This window comes from Oratosquilla oratoria, chromosome 20 (assembly GCF_046742065.1).
Source record: "Oratosquilla oratoria isolate Oo_2021 chromosome 20, ASM4674206v1, whole genome shotgun sequence".
Taxonomy (NCBI): Eukaryota; Metazoa; Arthropoda; class Malacostraca; order Stomatopoda; family Squillidae; genus Oratosquilla; species Oratosquilla oratoria.
Genome location: NC_134796.1, coordinates 24,302,311 through 24,327,339, shown reverse-complemented (window position 1 = coordinate 24,327,339; position 25,029 = coordinate 24,302,311). Strand labels below are relative to the sequence as shown.

Below are 25,029 nucleotides of genomic sequence, written 5' to 3'. Positions count from 1 at the left end.
CCCAACTACACTCCCAAACTCACACTCACCCTTCCCTTTCAACTTAATTCACTCATTGCCAACACATCCATACTGCCTATCTCTTTCCTTTTACTCTCATCTGTACCATATCTTATGCCTTTACTTTTTTGAGGAATGCTCCCTTTGGGGCTACAGGTAGCAGGATTCCTAGTCCTATCCCCGTCCCGGTTTTTTTTTTTTTTTTTTGTCGCCTCGTAAGACTCAAGTAGGAAGACTTGGTGGCAGCATTCTTTCCCCCCACCACAGGGTAAGGCGAAAAAAAATGAAAGAAATATTCAGGACAGTAACAAGGGGTAGGGGGACAGCATAACGGAGGGACAGTCGCAGTATAATAAAAGTGTCTTAATTTCTCTATAACCAGATATTTCCTCTATCACAGACAAAATTATATGTGTCCCTGGTCCGTAGGGGCGCCCCATATAGAGCCTAAAGTATATGCTACTTTGGCACAATAACATGCAGCCAATACCCCAGACGGGGTATTAGCTAGTATTTACCTGTCTGAACATTAGGGCAGTTCATTTTTAATTGTTTCCAGATATGTCTTCCAAGAATTTTCTACTAGCCTTTCTACTAGCTTATCTAAACGAATCTTAAAACTTTGAACTGTACTACACTGCACCGTCTCTGCAGGAAGTTTATTCCATTCATTTTATTACACGGATGGCGAAATTGTTTCTACCCACTTCCCAATCAAATCTACTTCCTGATAGTCTGAGACCATTATTTCTTGTCTGATTTGCATTAGGTGTGAAAATTTCGACACTTTTGATGTTGTCAATTCCCTTTAGGTTCTTAAAGACCTGTCTCAAATCACCCTTGAATATATTTTAAGGGAAAATAGATACATATGTTTTAGTCGATTTTCGTATGATTTATTTCTAATATTTGGAATTAGCTTTGTGGCTCTCCGTTGTACTTTTTCTAACCTGTCAATGTTTTAATGAGATTCGGTGACCATACGGAAATAGCATATTCCAAATGTGGACGAACTAATTATTTATATAGCTTGTTAATGACAGATACATACATACATACATATACCAAAGGCTTTTTTCCCCTTACACAGGGGGTAGCCAAAAAGAAAAAGGCATAGAAACCACTCCCACCCATTTCATCCCCTACATATTGCACTCCCCTCCACCCTCCACCCTCCCTCTCATCTTGGCACATCCTGGATGACGGGTCATCCCTGCATCCTGACCACTCCCCTGTGTCAGAGGCAGTGACAGATGGACTTCTAAAATAAAAAAAATCGCGCAATCAGTCCTAGAATCCTATTTGCTTTCTCAGAGGCGGAAATACACTGATTAGATGATTTGAGATCGTTATTGATAATTACGCCGAGATCCTTTTCACTATCTACTTTTGTAAACGTCTTTCCAAACTGTGTATTCGTACTTAATGTTATTTTTACCTATGTGCATAACCTTACATTTACTTGCGTTAAATTTCATTAGACATTTTCAGACCATTGTTGTAGTTTATCTAAGCCTTCTTGAAAATCTAATTGTTTTAAATGATCATTTGCCATTCTGCACAGTTTTGTATCATCAGCAAATTTGGAGACAACAGATTTCAGTCCATGTTCTATATCATTTATAAATGCTATGAATAGAAGTGGCTCAGGAACGGATCCCTGAGGAACTACACTCGTAAAAAAAAATTCCATCAAGAAGTTTTGCCATTTAGAACAACTCTCTGTTTACGATCGTTTAACCAATTACTGATCCAGCTTAAGAGACTACCACTTATTACTGCCGTGTACAAAAACATCCTCGAATAAAAAGACCATTAACATCAGGCTAGAAACAGTTTGACCAAAGAAATACATCCAAGAAGTGGTTAGAGTACTAAATGTTTATGATCAATCAATCAATCGCTATGGACCGGAAGATCTCGTGTCTACATGCTGCCCCACTGTAATATGATGCATTTTGATACTTAAGACACAGAAAAAGGACTCACCTCTTTCTCCATCCATGGCAGAACTGAAGGAACCGCATCACTGTCGATCGTATACGCGGGCCTTATCATATCGAGTCTCTTCTTGCCTACCTGGCTGATCCGGAGACTCACGGCTAAATGGACCATTGTGGTGTGTATATTCTTTTACGCGACATACATAGCAATGCAGTTCTATCCAACCATCTACACTCTCACGCCCGCTGGCGCCCTTGTCGGGTTAGCTGCCGCGCCCCTTTGGACCGCCAAGTGCTACATCATCACCCAGGTATGTATGTGTATACGTAAGTATGTATGTATGTCACAGGAGAGAGAGAGAGAGAGAGAGAGAGAGAGAGATAGGTGTGTGAGGGGAAGGTGTGTGCTTAATTTAGTGTTTCTCAACCATTTTTTCAGCTCAGAGCGCACTTGTTAAGTAAATAAAAAGCTGAGACAAACTTTAAATTTTAATGAGATAAAATGGTCCATACATACATATACCAAGGCTTTTTCCCCCTTCCAAGGGAGGTAGCCAAAAAGGGAAAGGCATAAAAACACTCCCACCCATTTCATCCCTAAATACACTCCACACCCCTCCCACCCCTCCTCCCACCCGAGCACCTCCCGGATGACGGGCCATCCCTGCACCCTGCCCACCGCCCCGGGTCAGAAGCAATGTCGCAAGACACAGTACATCCACAGCAAGGCCGCTTCATTAATCGGCGACCCCCCCTCTCCGTCCCCCTTTGCATATAAGGAGAGGACGGGGAGAAATCCCTTCGGGCTGCGTCAAAATTTACTCACACATACTACCCCGCCCATTCCTCCTCATGCAGTCACAACATCATCCACATACAACCATTCTCCACTCACCTCTGTCTTCCGCCCTCTCCCTTCCTTCCTCAACAGACACTCCCCTCTTCCCCAAAGCCCCCTTCACCCCATCCATCCACCTCATCCCAGGACGTCCCCCCACGTTCACTCCCTCCACATCCGCCCCCCACACCTCCCCCACCAGTCCCTCCCCACTCATTCCCTCCATGTGTCCAAACCATCCTAATATTCTTTCATCAACCCTCTCTCCCAAATCCTTTTTCACCCCTGTTCTCCTCCTCACCTCCTCATTTCTCACTCTATCCAGCCTAGTAACCCCCACCATACCTCTCAGACACCTCATCTCAAACACATTCAAACTCCTTCTCTCTTCTTCTCTTATGTTCCACGTTTCTGCCCCATACAGTGCTGCTGGCACAATCACTCCTTCATACAGTCTCCTCTTCGCATCCACTCCATGAACTTACAAAATAGAAAAATAATAAAAAAAAAAGTCTCTTGAAATAAGCATTTATTTCTAAGATATTACAATCATCGACTTTGCCGGGAATGCTCGCTTCGCTCGTGGCCGCTTCGTGCCTAGACTTACGGTCTTTGTTATGGGTGGTAATATAAAAGAGAATGGCATAACACCTAACATGATGGTTGATATCCTTAGTGCTGACTTCGACATCATCGATGTCAGTGTCGTCATCTTCCTTATCACTCGAAAATCTCTTCCCGGACCCCAAAAAACATGATTATACGGTGCGGCACCGACATGTCCCTGAGAGTGTCCGCTTTCCGGTAGACATCCCAGACTCGTCGAAAAATTGGGGATTTCTCATAAAATTGGAAAAATATATTCTAATTTGTATTAGACAATATCTTTTATACTTAAATGTGTTTGTGTGAAACCTGCGTTTGATGTGCTTTGGATTTTTTCTTAATATTAGGTCCTATATGTGATAAGTATATTCTCGCGAGCGAAGCGAGGAGGACTGACGTCATATTTTTCTGGTGCTGTTTGATCAAACATTTTGGTGTTTTATGATTTTTTGTTTTATTTGACCAGATGACAAGAATATTGTCATCGGAGTTGAATGGGTTAAGGCACGCCTTGCGTGAATATGATGTGTTGTATGTTATCATTTATTATAATTTGTGACCAATTGCGCAATACCTTATGTTGGGATTAGACTGGATTATAAAATTCTGGCTCAGAAGCCAGGCACTGGAGCATCAAGGGCTATTCAGCGCTATGAATGCTAAAAGGTCAATGTAATGTCAAAGGCAATGATACTACAAATAAAAAAAAACACACACACAATGATTTATATGAGATAGTAATATTTGATGAGTTTTAGAAATTTGGTTAGGAGGGCGCACTTCAATATGTTCTGTCATGACACCAAGCTCGGGGAAACGTAACATAATTTGGCGCGAAAACTTATTCTTCATTCCCATTGATTGAGGGTGTTTAAACTACCTACTTTGGATACGTTCCTGCATCCCGGAAACGTAAGCACCCATTCCCGAGATATAAAAAGTGGAGCAGAGAGCGACCCAAGAAAGTCAATAGAGAGGAGAAGCAGAGAGGCTACCGAGAGGGATTACAGAGAGAACCAAACAGAAAGAGAAGATAAGAAAAGAATCAGACACCCACGGATAATCTGAATCTACGTAGAAAATGTCTACATTCGTCGATTACGACAACTCGACTAAACAAGTTCTTTAAACCACAATGATTACCCAATCTCCACGCGAAGTGCAAAGCCTTCGTTTTTCCAAATTGTTTCAGACACCTCCAGACTGCAGCTGGACTCGACACTGTTATTTCTTGACTACGAAACATCAACAAATCTCCAACAGAGACGTCAGCAGCAATTGGCAGCAGACAGTCGGTACTTGCACGAGGACAGTCATACTTGCTAGGGCTGCTCTCAAGAGTTGACTAGTTCTTATAATCCAACGTTACGTTGGATGGCTTTCATCTTGGCAGTTAACACTGCCACCCGCCTCTGGGCAATTCCCAGCTCTTTCATTGACCTTTCCGTCTCTTCGGAGCTTTCCGGGATCCGCACGAGTCCTTGCTGGCTCGTGAGACTCCTCGGTCGTCTGGCCCAGCGAAATTTAGTATAGATCTGTCGTAGTTTAGAGTAGTGTAGACCCCGTCCCCACTGGGCACACAGCGTGTCATTCCACGCGGCTGTCGCCAGTCGCAAAGGAATTGTGTGACCCCTATGCTCTTCTGAGCACATTTCTTGTGTTACAGGGGGCTTGTCCCCCACCCCGACATGCAGAATGGCGTCTTCAACTCCACCTCTGCAAACTAAAAGCACTTCCCCTGACGACCCTATTATTGACCCGTATAAGGCTAGGCGTGTTTTTCTCCACTCTGATCAAATCGGATTAGATTAACTCAATCCCTTTATTCTGAAGAAATGTCTGTCCTTTTATACTGATGATGTCAACCGGGTTAGGAAACTTAGAAGCGGAGATCTCCAAATTACCACCAATTCAGGGAAAGCTACACGCGACTTACTTAAGGCCAAGAAGTTTCATACCTTCGATGTTGTTGCCTCTCTCCCTAGGTCACTCAACTCCTGCATAGGAGTAATCCACTGCAGAAATTTGATGACCATGGACAAATCTGACATCCTCGAAGAAATGAAAAAAGAAGGGATTTTAGATGTCAAATTCATAACGCGACTGGACCGGGAAAAGAACATGCGAGTGAACATTCCCCTCGTCATCCTCACTTTCAACTCTACAACCCCTCCCTGACCATGTCAAAGTTGGATACATCCATGTCTCAGTACGACCATATGTCCCCAACCCTTTGCGCTGTAATAAGTGTTTCAAATATGGTCACCATGCTAAATTTTGTTTGTAGCCAAACGATCGTGTGCGGTAAGTGTGCAGGCGACCATCCTGCATCTCTGCAAATGTGTTTCAGTATGTCAACTGCCCCTCTAACAACAAGCATGCATCCACCTCCCGAGATTGTCTCACCTTCAAAATAGAAAAAATAAATTTGTACCGAGAAAGCAACTTGTGGCATCTCTTTCTACGAAGCACGGAAGCGTGTGATGGAAAGACAAGTTACCCCAGCTAGTCCCTCCGGAGCAACTTCCTATGCTTCTGCAGCTAAGAAAATATATAGAACCATTAAAACACAAACTGTAAGCAAGCACTCCGATAAGGACAAAGATCTCTGCCCACCTACCAAACAAACCACGCACTCGCACCTTCCTTCCTCGACTATCCCAGAGCTTCGACTACGTGTGCCTACACACATGGAAGAGGATGTTCCTATGGAGATCGCCGGCCCCCACAAACGATTATTAAGCCCGATATCCAGCCCAGACCGAGCATCGGGGGCAAAACACACCTCTCCCACTAAGGCCAAGAAAGGAAGAAATCGAAGCAAAAAAAAAAAAAAAAAAAAAAAGATAAAATAAAATGAAAATCATCCAGTGGAATTGCCGAGGTGCTAGAAGTAAAGTAAATGACCTATATATTTTCAACTCTATTATCAACCCCTCAGTTATATGTCTACAGGAAACATTCCTAATTCCCAGTATTTAATTAGAGTTGAAAAACTTTACCATCTATAGGAAGGACAGTTTCGCGCCTGGACGGGGGTCGCAGTTTCAGTCAGCGACTTCCTTCCCCAAGTGGAGCTGCCACTATCCACAACCTTGGAAGCAGTCGCCGTCAAAACAAAAATACAGAACAAACTTGCGTCCATCTGCTCCATATACTTACCTTCCGACCAACCATTCCCGTTACAGGAGGGGAGCAGATGGAGGCAGTTCTGAACATAAACAACCTGGTCCTCCTAAACACTGGCGATCCCACTCGTGTAGACAATGCTAGGGGCACTTTTTCATGCATTGATTTATCCATATCATCTACGCTGTCTGACGACATAGAATAGACTGCGCATGACGACACCATGCTCAGCGATCATTTCCCAGTCATCTTAAAAATAGGGAGTGACCACGTTACGGCTGCTCCAGCCTATGGAGACAACCCACCCCCTCCCTGTCCCAAATTCATCATGACGAAAGCCAACTGGGAAATGTATCAGCGTAATATCAACGTCAACACCACAGGGATAATATAGATGCCAAAATAGTCGATTTAACACTATTCATTTTGAATTAAGCGCAAAAGCACATCAGAGTGCAGAAAAGCACTTTGCAAGCGGAATAGGGCTTATCGAACCTTTAAAAAGAACCCAATTTTACCCAACTTGATTACTTTTAAAAAGGCGCAAGCAGAGGCCCGTAAAATCATTAAACAGTCCAAGCGAAAGTCTTGGCGTGATTTCATTTCGACAATCAACATGCACACCCCTCTAACGCAGATTTGGTCAGCCGTCCGAAGAATTGACGGCAAACATGCACCTACCATAAAGACTTTGACGATAGGAAACACATTTGTAGATACGCCCACCGACATCACAAACATAATAGCAGATACATTTACACAAACAAGCAATACAGATAACTATTCGCCAACATTCTTACAGCATAAACAAAGACTGGAAGCAGAGCCACTGGTCTTCCGTACACATACACACCACGAATACAATACTCCCTTCCAAATACACGAGCTTAAACAGGCTTTAAGCTCGTGTAGAGGGACCTCTGCTGGCCGGATGAGATTGGGTATGAGATGCTGCTACATCTAAATTCAATCTCGCTCAACAAATTACTGCAACTATACAACGAAATTTGGATTAATCACGACTTCCCAGAAACATGGAGACATGCCCACGCCATACCTATTCTCAAAAAGGGAAAGGACCCAAAGAGTCCTTCCTCTTATCGCCCTATAGCGCTTATGCAAAGTATTAGAACGTATGGTCAATAACAGATTAAAATTCATTCTCGAATCTCAAAATTTAATAGTTCCTGCCCAATGTGGTTTCAGGAAAAATCGAAATAGTCTCGACCATTTGGTCAATTTAGAACATGATATCCTTTCAAGTTTCGAGAGGAATGATTCCCTTGTAGTTTGCTTCTTAGATTTACAAGGAGCCTTCGACATGGCATGGCGGCGTGGTATCCTTGAAAAACTCTATGCACATGGCTTTAGAGGAAATCTCCCTATTTTTATTCAATTTTTTTTTACTAGAACGAACATTCTCTGTCAAAATTCAAAGTTGCTTTTCATCAGTACGCATACAAGAAAATGGCGTACCACAGGGAAGTGTATTGAGCCCCACATTATTTATGTTACTTATTAACGATATTCTACCTGCTCCACCTCGGAACCTTAAATACTCATCATACGCTGACGACGTCGGAATGTGGCATTCCTCATCGAACGTTAGTTTTTCCGGCTCTCGCGTACAATTTACCCTGGACTCGCTCCAGGAATGGTCTAACGAATGGGGATTTAAGTTTTCGGAAGTAAAGTCAACAGTGGTTTTATTTCCACACAGAGCCCAGGCAGAAATCGACCTACAATTACATGGAAATCCCATTCCAGTACAAAATTCAACCCTTTTCCTTGGCCTGAAACTGGACTCCAGGCTAAACTGGAAGGCCCATGTAAAGCACCTAGCTGATGCGTGCAACAAGAGACTTAATTTGCTACACAAACTAACGGACACAAATTGGGGAGTAGATAGGAAATCTTTGCTAATGATTTATGACTCCCTAATTAGATCTAAATTAGACTATGGGTGTCAGATTTATGGTTCGGCAACAACAACCACATTACAACTCCTGAACATCATCCAAAACAAAGGCCTGTGACTTGCACTTGGAGCATTACGCTGCACAAGAATCGAAAGGTTGGAAGTTGAAGCCAATGCCCCCTCCCCCCCTCCACTACAGGCGCGAACTTCTTACACTCCGCTACGCCGCCAAAGTGCTTCGTATATCACTACATCCCTGCAAGCGGGCGGCGTCCCAATACGAGCACTTTACCAACACCAGCCTTAATCCCTTTTACATCAGGATCCGATCCTTGTGCGAGCAGTATTCAGTGCCACTGTGGTCTATTGCAAAATTGAAGACGTTCCACAGACCACCGTAGGAAAAGGTCACCCTAAACGTCAACATCAACGAAGACCTCCTAGAAGAAATCGTGCTCGGTAGAAGAACTTAGACAGAAGACCTTACAAGTTATCAACGGGTACACTGGCCACAGGGCACTGTGTACGGATGGTTTCAAGTGTGGCTGTAAGACAGGGACAGGGTTATATAGCTCCACAAACCGGATGATGTTCACATTGCCGGACCGTACGAGCATTTATATTGCCGAACTCATTGGAATATACAAAGCGATAGAAAAGGCGCAATCTAACACACATAGTAACTTTGTTATTTTCTCATATTCTTTGTGTGCATTACAGTCAATTAAGTCAGGTAACCAAATGGGGAATTTTCTCCTAGGCAAAATCATTGGCGCACTTTCGACGACCAACAAGTCCATAACTCTCTCTTGAGTTCCCAGCCACATTGAGATATCCGGGAACGAGAAAGTGGACACGCTGGCCAAATCTGCGTTAGATTTTTTTTTTTAATGACTCCATTATAGATATACCCATAGACACAGGCACTTTCAATTCAATCTTAAGAAAACAATTACACCCCCACTGGCAACACCAGTGGGACAATCTCCATATCACACATAAACAAAAGGAGCACATAACAGACTGGTCAACATCATACAAAAGCAATAGACGGGAAGAAATTGCCATAGCAAGGCTGAGGATGAATTCCACCTACATCACCCACCTAGATCCTTATATCACTGGCGTATGTCCTCCCCAGTGCAACACCTCCAACACTACACTATCTATAAGAAACATACTCATACACTGCACGAAATATAACGCACAGCGCCAGGCGCTTATACATCATTGCAGACTCAAGAACATTCAGTTAAACATGACAAATCTTTTGGACAATGACTGTTTCCTTATTGACAAAGTAGTGTATTATTTGCGCTCAACAGGATTGTTGTGGAAATTGTAATGATAAATTAAACAGGATCGTAGGTTCACAGCAAGCTTAATGATCCCCTTATGGGCCGGTAGCCTTGAGATAAAAAAAAAAAAAAAAAAAAAAAAAAAAAAAAAAAAACCTACGTGTTCCCGCTAATTCCTGTACCAGAAGTTATCGTACATCAGCCTCTCCTCAACCAACTCATTTGTTCCCGAGACTTGGAGATCGGACCAAAGGATTTTCCGTTGGTGCGACTTCTAGCAAACAGAAACAAGAGTCGCCTACACCATAATCGACATTTCGCCCATCTGTTCTTACGTGCTACACACCCATCTACTCTACTTGGTGATTAATTATCCATTTATAATTCATGCAACATATATTCTTTCTTATTCTATGTCCATTGATGGTGTTTGTGTCTATTTTATTATTGTAAATAATAATTCATTTTAACGAAGAGTTTAATGATCCTGCCTGAACTCTCTGTCACTCGTCCGAGCTGCGCACGGCCTTATTTTTTATTTTTATTTTTATTTTTTTTCTATCGTGCCCATGAGTCGTGACAATGGGTCAAATTGAAAAAATACTTTGTTTTAGTTTCTATATGTGAATTACCATACATTTATACAAAGTAGTACATACTTATCCTTTAACAGTTGAAGAAGAGCTGGCCACGTTATTTGCTGATCGTGGCTTACAAATCAAACATAAAGAGGTGGCTATTCATCAGTTGTGGACTTCCATCGAAGAATATTCCTTAATAGCTCGTAAAACATTGAATATCTTATAACAGTTCTCCACATTACCTATTTATCTATCTACCTACATACCAAGGGGTTCTTCCCCCCTTATAATAAGGGAGGTCGCTAAGTCAAGCCACGCATCCATTCCCATCCACCACTCTCGTTTCCCTCTAATTTTAAATCCTCGGGGATGAAGGAATATCCCTGTCTCCTGCCCATTGCTCGGGTCAGAAGTAATGCAGCTAGACACAGCACATCCACAACAGGGCCACCTCACTTGCCCGGAGACCCCCCCCCCCACTTCCCCGTCCCCTCATGCAAAAAATAGAGAAGATAGGAAGACATCCCATTGGGCTATGTCAAAATATCATCCATACAACCATCTTCCACTCGCTCCTTTCTCCTGCCAACTCCCCTGCTTGCTCAACAGGCATCCCTCTCTTGCTCCAAGCCCCTTTCACCCCATCCAGCCATCTTATCCTCGGTCTTTCCCTATAGTTCAGTCCATCCACCTTTGATTTCCACACCTTACTAATATTTCTTCACAGTATCTAAATCAATCTAAGAAATATAATTTTTAATCCACAGACAGGTCAGAGATATGCAGCACTGGTGGGGGAAGACAAGGAAGTTATAATCACCAGATTTTTTGGATTTTTCTTCCTCCTCTTCCAGTTCTCTCAAGTGTGGGGGAATCTCATCTCTTCCTTAGGTATGATTCTTTTTCAGAACTTGTTTAAAATAATTTGGTTCTCAAAAAGATTAAAGTCATTTCATGAAAGGAAGACGGACATATTCAACCAAAATTCTCCTGAAAATCTACGGTTATCAAAAGAGGTCATATAATGGCTTGGATGAAAAAAAAAATGTGTTTACGCAGAAGATTCTTATAGGGTTGATGTAGGGGTGGGTTGCTAGATTTTTATCCTTTACGAGGCCGATACTGGCGTGTATGATCTCAAGGGGTACGTGAATAATTGGATTTGTTTTGTGCCGTCAATAACAAGCCCCTCTAACCTTAGGGACAGTATCGGGTCGAAGCGGCGTTCATAGAGGTGCTAAAAGAGGAATGTAAAAAGGATAGTAGAGAGCAAGGCCAGTAGAAGTTAAACGAGCAGCAGAGCTCCAACAACAGGGAAAAAAATACTTTTTATTTTTCCAGAGCCATTTTCATTTTTTTCTTTAATTTCACCAGAGCCATTTTTATTAATTACCAGAGCCATTTTTGATACTTCCAGAGCCATGTTTTTGCAGGTTCGATTTCCTCCAAACTATTGGAAGGCTCATGACTCATATCGGAGCGAGTTTGCATATGTACAGTGTACGTATGCATGCGGTGATGTGGTATTGGGTATGGTGCATTGTACATGTAGTCAGCGCGTTGATTGGGCAACTAGCTGCATGCAACCAATGAACTTCCCTGCATACAGGTACCATGCAATTCAAAACTAGCGACATTATGTAGCACGATAGTCGTGTAGAGTCTAGTCAACATGTACTAGTATACGCGCGCATGCAGCTGATACGAAGCTAGGCTAGGTAAGCCATTGAACTCTAGCAGCTATACCGCGTACACATATGTACGTACATCAACAAATTAAAGTTGATTGACACGTTGCGTTTATGATATCGATTGATAATGCAATGATTGATCACGGGTAAGTTGTGTTTGCTCTGATCCTTTCATCAATGGTGATGGGATTCAGGGATTGCCAAATGATGGATAATGCATGAAAAACGTTGAATCTTGCCGCGGGAGCGATTTTTTTTTTTTTGGGGGGGGGTCGCTCCCGCTATTGGATTTGCGAGAGCGACATTGGAACTTTTCCGAGCGAAATCGCTCGTCGCTCTCGTGTATTTTTTTCGTTGTCCAACACACACACACACACACACACACACACACACACACACACACACACACACACACACACACACACACACACACACACACACACACACACACACACACACACACACACACACACATACACACACACACATATATATATATATATATATATATATATACATATATACATATATATACGTATATATATATACATATATATATACATATATACACGTATATATATATATATATATATACACATATACATATACATATACAAATAAACATATACATATATACACACATATATATGTATATACATATATACATATACATATATACACACATATATATGTATATATATATACATATATATATTATATATATATATATATATATATATATATATATATATATATATATATATATATATATATGTGTGTGTGTGTGTGTGTGTGTATATATTCAAGGGAAAGTTTGACAAATGGAGATGTAGAGACGGGGTCATTGAGCATAGCTTCCATTGTTTATTCCGTTATTCGGTCATTTATCTGTTTATTCAGTTAGTTGTTTATCAGTTATCTTTCGGTTACTAAGTTATTTTACTTTTTCATCCAATCTCGAAATGAAACGAACAGTTTGACGTCGGTGCGCTCTGTAATTATAACCTGCAGCTTTTAGTATTATTATTTCTTATTGAATAGCATTCCATTCATACGGCATTATGTCGGGTCCCTGCCATTGGTGGTTCTGCAAAATGGGCGGCAGAGAGAATCTTCTCTCTCATGTCCATTTTCATTACCTGTCATGCCTCCTCACTTTCATCTGGAAGTGCAGCCCAGAGGAGCCGGCACTCGGTCTCGAGATCGGACCTGAGATATCGCTCTATTAATCTTCAGCCACAGTCCCACAGGAATACAACACAGCAATCCGAAGTTCCTTTCTAGAGAGATCTACAATAGGGCTCAAGGTCCGTTGTGAGTTACTGTGTGGATGCGGCTTGGCAATCAGGGAAACTCAAGGTTATAGTTTTATCATTATTATCATTATTATTATTATTATTATTATTATTATTATTATTATTATTATTATTATTATTATTATTATTATTATTATTATTATTATTATCATTATTATTATTATTATTATTATTACTATTATTACTATTATTATTATTATTATTATTATTATTATTATCATCATTATTATTATTATTATTATTATTATTATTATTATCATCATATCGTCATCATCATCATCATCATCATCATCATCATCATCATCGGGTGCGCCTAATGACTATCAAAGTTATGTAATGATAGAGTTTAAAAAAGGACAATAAAAAATGAAAACAGAAATACGAAATAGGTATCGTTGATAAATCCAAAGAGAATCCCAAAGAATTCTATAGTTGCATTAGTTGAATATTCAAATGAAAGAATGTGTGATATTTTATTCGTAAATGAAACACCTCAAAGTGAACTCCAAACTGAAACCTGTGAAAAGTCTAGGGTGAATTTACTCACTACGGTAAATATAACAAAAGAAAAAAAAGGAAAAAAAACAACAACAGTGCCTGACGGTTGGTATCCAAGAATCTTAAAGGAACTGAAAAATGAGATAGTTGTTCCTTCAGAAACTATTTTCAAGAAATCCATAATATCCGGAGATGTCCTAAGAGAATGGAAGCTAGTTAATGTTATTTCCATATTCAAGAAAGATGACAAAAATAAACCAAATAACTACAGGCCTATAAGCTTGACTTCAATCGTAGGAAAAAACATGGACATTATCATCAGAGATGCTATTGAACATCATTTAGAAAGTAACTGATAAATGATAGCCAGCTTGGATTCAGACGGAAACGTTCTTGCGTGACTAACTTATTCCAATTCTACAACACAGTCATCTCGAATCATGACAAAAGACACAATATAGATTTAATATATCTAGACTTTGCAAAAGCTTTTGATACCATTCCCCACGAAAGACTACTTACTAAATTAGCTTCACACGGAATAAGTGGTAGCCTATTAAGTTGTTCTAAATGGCAAAACTTCTAGATGGAAAAATGTTACACGTGGAGTTCCTCAGGGTTACATTCTTGGGCCATTTCTATTTATAGTATATATAAATGATATAGACCACGGACTGAAATCTATTGTTTCCAAATTTGCTGATGGTACAAAACTGTGCGGAGTGGCAAATGATCATTAAGCCAATTACATATTCAGCAATGGCCTGAAAACTGGCTAATGAAATTTGACACGAGTAAATTCAAGGATATACACATAGGTAAAAATAACAATAAATATGATTACAAGTTATTTGGAAGTTCGTTAACAAAAGTGGGTAGTGAGAAAGATCTCGGCGTAATTATCAATAACGATCTCAAATTATCTAATCAGTGTATTTCAGCCTCTGAAAAAGCAAATAAGATGCTAGGACTGATTGCGCGATATATTGACTTCAAAAGTCCATTTCTCATTAACAAGCTATATAAATCGTTATTTCGTCCACATTTGGAATATGCTGTTTCCATATGGTCACCGAATTTAATAAAGACATTGACAGATTGAAAAAAGTACAACGGTGAACCACAAAACTGATTCCAAATATAAAAAATAAATCGTACGAAAATGGACTAAAACATGTGAATCTATTTCCCCCCAAAAAGCGTAGACTCAGAGGTGAATTGATACAGGTCTTCAAGATTCTAAAGGGAATTGACATCAAAAGTGATAAAGTTTTCACATTGAATGAGGATCCGACAATAAGTAATGGTCTCAAACTGTCATGAAATGGATTCAATTTGGAAGTGGGTAGAAACAACTTCGCCAACCGTGTAGTTAATGAATGGAATAAACTTCCTTCAGAGGCAAAGGAATGTACTTCAGTTCGAAGCTTTAAGATTCGTTTAGATAAACACGTAAGCAAGGTGTTGTAATGCCTGCCATTTATTTTATATTATTTGTTTATTTGTTTGTTGTTATTTGTCTGTTTGTTTATTATTTCCTTGATTATCATTTATCAATTATTATCTGTCAATTTATTGTTATTTACCTGTTTGTTTAGTATTTAGCTATACTTATTTATTATTTCATTTATTATTATTCATATTACTATAATAACAAGATAAGAGGGTGGAGGGTAGTGAGGTGTGATAGGGACGAATGGGTGGGAGTGGTTTTTTGGCTGCCTCCCTTGTAAGGGGGAAAAAGCCTTTGGTATATGTATACATGTATATAATTAAAATTTTATTTATTTATTTATGTATCATTATTATAATTGTTTTCGCATCCGACCTAGTTATGGACCAAAAGGTCTCCTGTCGGCATGCTCCTTCTTTATAATCCTTTGTAACCATTATAATCATTATTATTATTATCATTATTATTATTATTATTATTATTATTATTATTATTATTATTATTATCATTATTATTATCATTATTATTATTATTATTATTATCATTATCATTATTAATTATTATTATTATTATTATTATTATTATTATTATTATTATTATTATTATTATTATTATTAATTATTATTATTATTATTATTATTATTATTATTATTATTATTACTATTATTATTATTATTATCATTATTATTATTATTATTATTATCATCATTAATAATAATAACAATAATAAGGGGCAGCGTCCTAGCCTCCTGATGGTGGGGAGTTTGTGACATTAAACGAAATCAGAATCACCATTATTATTGTTATTATTATTATCATCATTAATATTATTACTATTATCATCATTATTATTGTCCTTACTATTATTATTATCATTATCATTATTATCAGTTATCATTATTATTATTATTATCATTATTATCATTATTATTATTTTATCATTATTATTATTATTATTATTGTTATTATTATTATTATTATTATTATTATTATTATTATTATTATTATTATTATTATTATTATTATTATTATTATTATTATTATTATTATTATTATTATTATTATTATTATCATCATCATTATTATTAATATTATTATTACTATTATTATTGCTATCATTATTATTATTATTATTATTATCATCATTATTACTATCATTATATAGAATAAGACTACACAGAATAACCCCCCCCCCCCCAACACACATACGCATAGGGAGTGAGTCAACCAGATGATCTTTATGAGGCGTCAAAATACCACCAGAGAATCAAACAGGGTCACTCCAATCCAATGAAATTTGGAATTGCAGTTCTTTCACCTGGCGACGAAGGTGAGCAGCCGACGGCGGAGGAACAACTCAAGTTCTGCGGCGCAAATTTCTGCCAAGCCCAGGAGGACCGGGGCAACGTAACTTTGGACAAACTGGCGCTGCCCCCGGACTCGCAAATCTACCTCATGTCTTCCATTTACCTGATCTTCGCTTTTTTTTCCTGCATCATCGTTGCTGTCTTTGTAAGACACATTGAAAGGTACGCTGCACCCCTTGGCAGGTTCACAAGTCTTTAGAGAATGTGCCTAAGGCCCCTAATAACGCTTTCACAAAGTTTACTGTTTTCACTCTTGAATAATTTTCAATTCTTTTAGGTTCGTTTTCTGAAAGTGACACACTTATATAATGGTACTAGGTCAGATGAGAACCAAGAATCTGCCTTCGGGACGCCTGGACTTGAACAACTTGTCGCTACCTTCAATCATTTCCGACATCCCTATCAGTTCCTCATCTTCCCTCTCACCGTCTGGACGGGTGTGGAACAAGCCTTCATCGGAGCTGATTTTACTGCAGTAAGTATAAGAGGTGGTGCAGACAAAACACGAAACAAAACTCGGACTGTCAAAATATGCCATTTTTCGCCTATAAAATGTTCTCGCGGAACTGACAACTCCCTTTTTTTTTAATCTGCAGGCATACGTGTCGTGCGGACTTGGAGTCCACATGATCGGTTACGTCATGATGTGTTATGGTGTCGTCAACGCCTTCTGCTCCTTAACTTTAGGACCTCTTGTTAAGCTTGTTGGCCGCGTGCCCATAATCACCGGTGGGGCCGTTATCAATATGGTCGCTCTCATCATACTTTTGTACTGGTCACCCCATCCTAGCGATATCGCTCTTTTCTACGTCATCGCATTGTTATGGGGAATCTCGGACGCCGTATGGCAGACACAAGTAAATGGTAAGATAAACACTTAACCGATAAAATTCGAAAATGCAAAAATCTCTCACAGGGAATAATTATTTCATGAGCATATGAATAAACTAATTAGCATTAGCTTTATTGCTTGATATTAACTCCTTTATCATCTTAAAATGGCCACGTCCCAAATCTATGAAAACAAAATAATTAATTTGGTATAATCAATATTCATCGGATTTCTAAGAACAAGTTTGATTGGAATTTACAAATACAGTCTCATTTTGCTTCTTTGAATTATTCTGATTTTGAACCATTTTTAAAAGAAAAAGACGAAATTATTCTCAATGCCAGAGGTGAATGAGTTTTGCTGTTACCCGGTATGTTACCAAACCCAATATTCTTACATGTTAATTTCGTGTCCACAGCATTCTACGGGGTCATCTTCCCAGAGAACTCAGAGGCTGCATTCAGCAATTACAAATTGTGGGAGTCCATCGGTTTTCTGATAGCATACATTTGCAGTTCGCTCATCTGCGTAAGGAATAAGATCACCATCCTCTTCACTTTCTTGGCGCTAGGAATAACAGGGTACTATACTATCGAAATTGTAGAGAGCCGCGGATTGCTCAAGAAAGACAAAAACGGTAACCCGGTACCACTAGACAAACTTCTGTGGAAATGCACTAGGGAGAATTTTATGCGAGGTCGTGCGGAGAAACAGTGTAGGATGTGATCTTTAGAAGCTGGCAAGAAAGATATGTTGCTACCAGTCCCCAGATGGAGGGGAGGGTGTTAAGCTTTGAAAACAAAGGCTACGAGGAACTGTATCATCCACGTCCTTCTCGCAGAACCATTCTGCAAAATATCTAAAATGAGCTATTCATATTTAATAAAATTGTTTTTATAGCATACAATGAATGTTTCTATCGGATAAACCGACAAACCCTGCTAAAAAATCCTAATAGAACTTGCATATATATCCACAAATATAGCATTGTAACAGATGTGATAAATTATGAAATAATAGTCGTTATGAAGGTAAGATTTACACATGACGTCATACTCACTGGAACTGTGAAATCGTCCTACGCTGGTGCTGGTGTCATCCTACGCGGCCAGATTATGGACAAGCTCAATTAGCTTATATACAACGACCGCCATATCCTCCCTGGTTAAAGTATTTTTCGAGTCAAACGACTCATCAAAGGGAGCTGCTATGGCCAACAAGCCGCAACGGCGTCGCCGTACATTGGGAAACCGGGTAAAGATCGATGTATAGTGTAGGACAATGGACGTCAACTGGGGGGGGGGGATGTTATGAAGTGAAGATTCTGAACTATTTTGACATTGTGCGGGAGTGAAGTGAAGATTAAAGTTTTTGGGTCCAAATTACCAACTCATAATTATCATAATAAACAATAAACGCAGATATCTGTCTTATTTGTCAAGCCACGAGGAGTTGGAGACTTCAGTTTGTGTACGTGCATCGCCGTCTGGAGAAGACTGCAATCTGGAGGCACGACGAACTCGAAGATAAGTCGGGAAAGGAAGAGGTCACGTGGAAAGTAGAGGTGGTAACCGTCCTGCTTGCTCACGCGTGGCCATTCGAAGTAACCTCCACTATACCCTCGAATTTGCACTGTGGCTGTGAAGAAAGGGTCTCCTCATTCTCGTCACTTTCAAATATGTCATCATTGTCGGAAGACAAAGTCACTGAGGGACATGATGACTCAGAACTCGGGGAAGAAGGTGACAAAACAAAGAATCAGTGGAACAAAGCTGTCGTAGTGAGAGTATTCAGAAGACAAAGACGAGTCCAGATGTGCGGCGTCAAAAAATGTCTGTAGTAACGTCTCTGGCTTCACATGAAGCCAACAAGGGATGTGCATGGGCTTGCTGACAGAGAAACGGCAGGCGGAAGGAAACCAAAGATATTGTTTGAGATGCGACAGAGACCTTTCTTTTACCACGGAAATACTTCTAACAGTTTTCTAAAATCTTCCCTGTACCAGGTCTACAGAGGAATTTTGACACTCGAGTAGAGGCAAGAAGGTGGTTCCTGGCCAAACAAAGATGCATGATATATACTGAAGATTTTTTTTTTTTTTTTTTTTTTTTTTTTTACAAGTAGATATAATTTCAAATTCATCGGCTCTGCAATGATAGGCATCCCAGTCAGAAAAGCGTCTTATAGTACGTGAGATTAAACGCTGGGAAAGGTCACTTTATTTTCAAATCATTGATTTCTCTGTTTCAATGGTCAAGTTTTTGCGTGACTCCTTCACTCAGTAAATAAAAAAATACATGAAAATTATGATAAAATAGAGAAAACAAGATGGTAAAAACCGAAGTGCTTGACATATTTCAAAATAAAAAAATTATTTCAAAACTATCTACAATATCTTGCTCTATGTTCCCTCATCCCTTGTTCCCATTTCGACCTGTAATTATATATATATATATATATATATATATATATATATATATATATATATATATATATATACATCTATATATATATTTATAAATATATATATATATATATATATATATATATATTCTTTGTCAGAATTTTAGGTGATCCACATGGGATTGTTACATTTACTACTTTCATGTCGATTCCAGTGATAAATTCAGAACGTGTAACTTACGACAATAGGCATCTGATTCCTTAATATCTAGAGAACAATATTCGAGCATTTTAGCAGAATGCTTGCTTATTTATAGGATGTTACTGTGGAAGGTTGTGATCCATACTTTTGGAGGCGATGTGAGTAGCGGAGCAAGTAAAGGCTGTTTAGCTCTACGGATTTACTCTAGTAAATCGCAGCCAGTTGTCTTGTGCAGAACCAGTCGTGATATGCGCTAAGCAAGGCAATTGCCACTGACCACAAAGGGTGTGATGGTTGCCACTACACAATTTTTTTGTCGTATAGTAATATTTACAATGTAACAGAAGTAGGTATTTACATGGTTGAATGAAACTCAATGTTAAACAAAAATATATACAATAATGATACATAGAAGGATATGGCATATTTCAATAATACATTATGAAAAATAAAATATAAGGATAATTCCTTCTGTGGATGTACGCTTCTCAACGGTCGTCTCTTGTGCGGACCAGGTGTCCTAAGAGGTCAAGGTCAGGTCGGCCTAATTCCATTGTGGGGCTCCGGTCGGGTTCTGGTTAGAACTGACGCTCAACAGCCGTTTAGTGCTGCTACCACGACGTACGCGACGTCGTATGGTTGATATCTCTTTACTCGTAGTATGACGTCCTATGACGTGTAGTTTTGACGTCCTGTGGCGTGTAATATATCTTCGTCTAACAGCGCTCGGTCCGGCCATCTATCGTTGTTCTCAGCGATTTGCTCGTAGAAGGTAATTTAATAATATTTACTTAAATCTAATGACATATGGAAAGGAGATACAATTCCATTCACCTAGAATATACTATTTTATATAGTGGCTTTTTTACGTAAGCTATATCTAGGAAGAGGAGTAGCTGGAGTTGGTGGAGAGGAGATGGAAAAACCTTGTGATGGATTGGTTGTTGGAGATGGAGATGGGATATGCTGGAGGTCTAGGTCTCGAGTTACTACTTTAATATTACCTTTGTGTAGGACTGTCTCTTAAATTCTGCAAACTAAGTGCTTTGACTTTATTGTTTGGCATTAGGTCAATAGCACAAAAAGGTCCCGCGAATTTAAGAGAACATTTCCATGTGGGTGTGTGGTTGAGGGTGTACACAATGTCTCCAATTTCAATTATGCAATCTCTCTCTCCTGTATTATGAAGCCCTGCCATATTGTCTTTGGAGAGAGTAAGGGTATTGTGAATTCTCTTGAAGAGAGTGTTGACATTTTGTACTTTTACTTTGACATAATCGTCGAAATTGTAAATGTGGATGGGGTTAAGTCTGACGTAAGGAGATCACATGGGAGTTTATGTCCAAGCCAAAGAGAACAAAATGTGATGACTGATATTGACTTCTTAATGACACTGTTGATGCAAGCTTGGATCATCGGTACATGTTCATCACAAGAAAAATGTATGTCTGAGAACATTTAAGGATTTTGCGGTTCTGTCTCTCAACTAAACCGTTAGAGCTAGGGTGATAAACAGTAGTGTTGCATTCCGTGATGTTAACGTGTTTACAAATGTTTGTGAGAATTTCATTTGTGAACTCTGTTCCGTTGTCTGAAATGAGTGTTTTGGGGTATATAAGTTTGTCAACAATCGTTTGTGCAACTTGTTGTGCTGTCTTGTCTGGTAAGGATGAAAGAGTGCAGAATCGGGAAAAAACTACACCAAACAAAGACGTATTGGTTTTCGCTGGAGGTGAGTGGTAACTTAAGAAGATCAATAGCTACTGTGTCGAAAGGTTTGCAAGGGGCAGTATAAGTTAAGATGGGAACATGACCGTTAATATGACCTTTGCGTGAAGCACATGAATGTCAAGCATCAATATAGGCGTGTATATCTTTCCTTATGGTTAACCAGAAGTATTGCAACCTGACTTGTTTCAAGCATTTGCCCTTTCCTGGGTGGGCAGTGATGGGTGAATCGTGTACGAGTTTCAGAACTTCAGGAATGAGTTCCGTAGGAATAACAAACTAAAGCACTGAACGGTTGGGTTTATGTTTGTTCTTCAGTGTTGTAGTGTGATACAGCAGTGGTCCCCAGCCTTTTTATTGCTGCGTAACGTTCAACGTTTGACAATTTTACCGTGACCTTGGGGGGTGGGTTGATAGTTCACTCCGTGTATGTTTTCACCGGGGTGCTAAGTGTGTACGTCCGTACGTGTATCTACGTGTATTAGAATATTTCATATCTTGAATAGAAGTAGATTTCTGTCACCGTGATTCGCGTGACAAGTAGCATAATGGTCATTTATGATCTCTATGATATATAACTGATTTCTCAGTAATAATTCAGTAATCGTTTTCTTTGGGATCGCTCAGCGCTTGCTGAATATGGGTAGTAAACATTCCGTAGACTTATTCACACCCCCTTTTTTTTTTTTTTTTTTTTTTTTTTTTTTTCGCTCAGTGCTTGGCGGAGTGTGGGTTCTCTGAGCGTTTTTCTAGTTTATATTATAGATTTCTTTAATTAAACAATTTCAATTGAATCCAATTGTTTATTTAAAAATGCCCTCAAAATAAAATACATATACACCAGAAGAATTAATATGAAGTGCATGAGCATTTTAAGTCACTAGAACGCTAAATCAATGAGAACCCTGAGCTTGTTTCTCTGCAACGAGACGATTCCATCTGAGGGTAATAGGAGACAGTGACACCCAAAGTGTATTGCTTAAGTCCAGTTTGTTCCGTTGTTTTGTTTTGGTTGCTGTCACTGCAGAAAACTCCACTTCACACAGATAGGATGACGGAAATGGCAATAGGGTTTTAAAAGCTGTGGTGGCGATCTCAGGGTATTCCGCCATGGCTTCAATCCGGAACACCGGCAGAGTTGTTGCCTCGAACGTAGTTTTAAGGCCGCCGTCATTTGCAATCTCCAGCAGTTGATCTTCTTCTTGCACAGACATACTAGATTCACCTGGTTTGTTGACAAATGGGTCGCAGGTCCATTCCTTACCAGTTCGTGAGTCTTGTGTGTTTGGGAAGTAGTGCTCGAACTCTTTTAAAAGCAAAGACAGATGATCGTGCACCATTAGGGAGAATGAAGGCTCAGGATCAGTCTCGCCCAAAATCCCCGCTAATGTTTGAAACATGTCCAAAATGCATCTGTTCACGCGCCGTCCCCACAACTCCAGTTTGGCTTTAAATGCAGCTACTTTGCCAACTTGAGAACAGTTGTCATTTTCCCCTGAAGGGACAGATTGAGTTCATTGAGCAGGCTGAATATGTTACACAGGTAAGCCAGTTTTGCGACCCATACCTTGTCACTGAAATGTGCTGCCAGCGGTGACTTCTTTTCTGAGAGAAATCTTTGCAATGGCTCTCGTAATTCAAACACTCTGGTTAGCGATTTTCCTCGGGATAACCATCTTATTTCAGTGTACAAGAGAAGGCGTTTGTGCTCTGCGTCCATCTCCTCACAAAGCTGCTCAAACAGGCGCGAGTTAAGGGCGTGTGCTTTGATGTGGTTAATAACTTTAACATCATTCAATACGCTATTAAATTCCGGTGACATTTTTCGGCTTGCCAGCATTTCCCTGTGAATGATACAATGCATAGATCTACTCTTAGGTGTAGCTTCCTTAATCCGAGCAGTTAAACCGGAGAGTCGTCCGTTCATGGCAGCAGCTCCGTCTGTGAATATGCCGACAAAAAAGGACCATTTTAGTTGTCTTGATATATAACCATCCAGTGACTTGAATAGTTCTGCTCCTATGATGTTGGTTAGCAAAGATAGTGCACATAACAAATCCTCATGCACATCCTCCTGATAAAGATATCGCACATAAACAAGTAGTATTGCCTTGTTGTCGATATCTGTAGATTCGTCAACCTGGAGTGCGTACCACGGTGATGTATTAATCCTCTCCAACAATTGTGTCTCAATGTCTCCGGCTATTTCCTCAATGTTCCTATTCATAGTGCTAGCCGACAAAGGCACACGTGCTATCATTTTAACAGCAGCATCTCCTAGAAGTTCACGGCAAATTTCTTTAGTGGAGGGCAAGACCAATGGGAGTAAGCACGCATTACCTCACCAGATGGCAGCACTGTGTGATGAGTCGTGAAGTTCACTTCCTGTTTTACAGTCTTGTTTCCAAACGTGATAAAACTAACTTTAAAATGCCTCAGCATTGCTCTGTTCCAGCACGTAAGGGTGGACGCAAGTTTCCGTCAGATGAGAAGATTAATATGAAGAGGAGAATAGCGATAAAACACCTTGAACCAGGTACAAATAAGCCATGGATTCCAAGGAAATACAGTGTTGTCTGTGAAAAACATTTTACAGCAGGTGACTACATGCCTGCTGGTCTTTTAGGTAAGTGATATTCAACTTTGTTGCCATTTATATATAACGAAAAATAACAGGCACTATTCTTTTTTAACAATTCAGCAAGATAACTCGTTCCCCATGCTGTGTCATCATGTCAAGTGCGTGTGGTAGTAAGAATTTTGTTATGCGGAGCAGCCATTATTTTTTAACCCATGTACCTGTTATTGTATATATTATCAGGAAGGTAATTATGAAATTAGGATATGTCTACTGTTACGTAAAAAATTAATAGAGCTACGTCTTTTTTTTTTCAAAGTTCTTTTATGATTCCCAAACTCAAACCCTGACATTACCACTTACCCTAACCTTACTCTATTGCTTCCTAAGATAAACAAAAAACTATTTTTCTTTTTTTCAAGAAAGTAGCAGTTGGTGTTTAACTCGTCAGACAACAAAATTTTTCTTTGCTTTAATTTCAGGTTCTCGTAAGGGGCTGAAACCTGGTGATGTTCCATCTGTTTTTTATTTTAATGCAGCACCATCCACGTTCACCTCAACACTAAATGCAGAAAGAGTAGAAAGAGTAGCTAAGAGACGTTTATTTCAAAAGGAACCAGATATTCAAGATGTTGGCAACGAAGAGGT

The 25,029-nt window shown here is 39.4% G+C and overlaps 3 protein-coding genes across 3 annotated transcripts in view; 1 reads left to right on the top strand and 2 right to left on the bottom strand.

Annotated features, from left to right (window-relative positions):
* LOC143036405 (UNC93-like protein) overlaps positions 1–18,390 on the top strand; it is a 79,538-nt gene extending 61,148 nt beyond the window's left edge. The window contains exons 4-9 of the mRNA XM_076203735.1: positions 2,011–2,254; positions 11,081–11,204; positions 16,581–16,800; positions 16,957–17,113; positions 17,235–17,502; positions 17,889–18,390. Of these exons, the coding sequence (XP_076059850.1) occupies positions 2,011–2,254; positions 11,081–11,204; positions 16,581–16,800; positions 16,957–17,113; positions 17,235–17,502; positions 17,889–18,196 (1,321 nt within the window). The 3' untranslated portion in view covers positions 18,197–18,390. The remainder of the gene's footprint in view (positions 1–2,010; positions 2,255–11,080; positions 11,205–16,580; positions 16,801–16,956; positions 17,114–17,234; positions 17,503–17,888) is intronic.
* A 4,306-nt stretch (positions 18,391–22,696) lies between these two features.
* LOC143036141 (SCAN domain-containing protein 3-like) lies at positions 22,697–23,203 on the bottom strand. Its single transcript, XM_076203389.1, has one exon. It carries the CDS (start codon positions 23,201–23,203, stop codon positions 22,697–22,699), a length of 507 nt encoding a protein of 168 aa, XP_076059504.1.
* Positions 23,204–23,262: 59 nt separating this feature from the next.
* LOC143036140 (protein FAM200A-like) lies at positions 23,263–24,030 on the bottom strand. The gene has a single exon (XM_076203387.1). It carries the CDS (start codon positions 24,028–24,030, stop codon positions 23,263–23,265), a length of 768 nt encoding a protein of 255 aa, XP_076059502.1.
* Positions 24,031–25,029: the final 999 nt, after the last annotated feature.

Bases quoted from the DNA above. Each gene is read 5' to 3' on its own strand.
- LOC143036141 (XM_076203389.1), bottom strand. From the start codon at position 23,203: ATGTTTCAAACATTAGCGGGGATTTTGGGCGAGACTGATCCTGAGCCT.
- LOC143036140 (XM_076203387.1), bottom strand. From the start codon at position 24,030: ATGAATAGGAACATTGAGGAAATAGCCGGAGACATTGAGACACAATTG.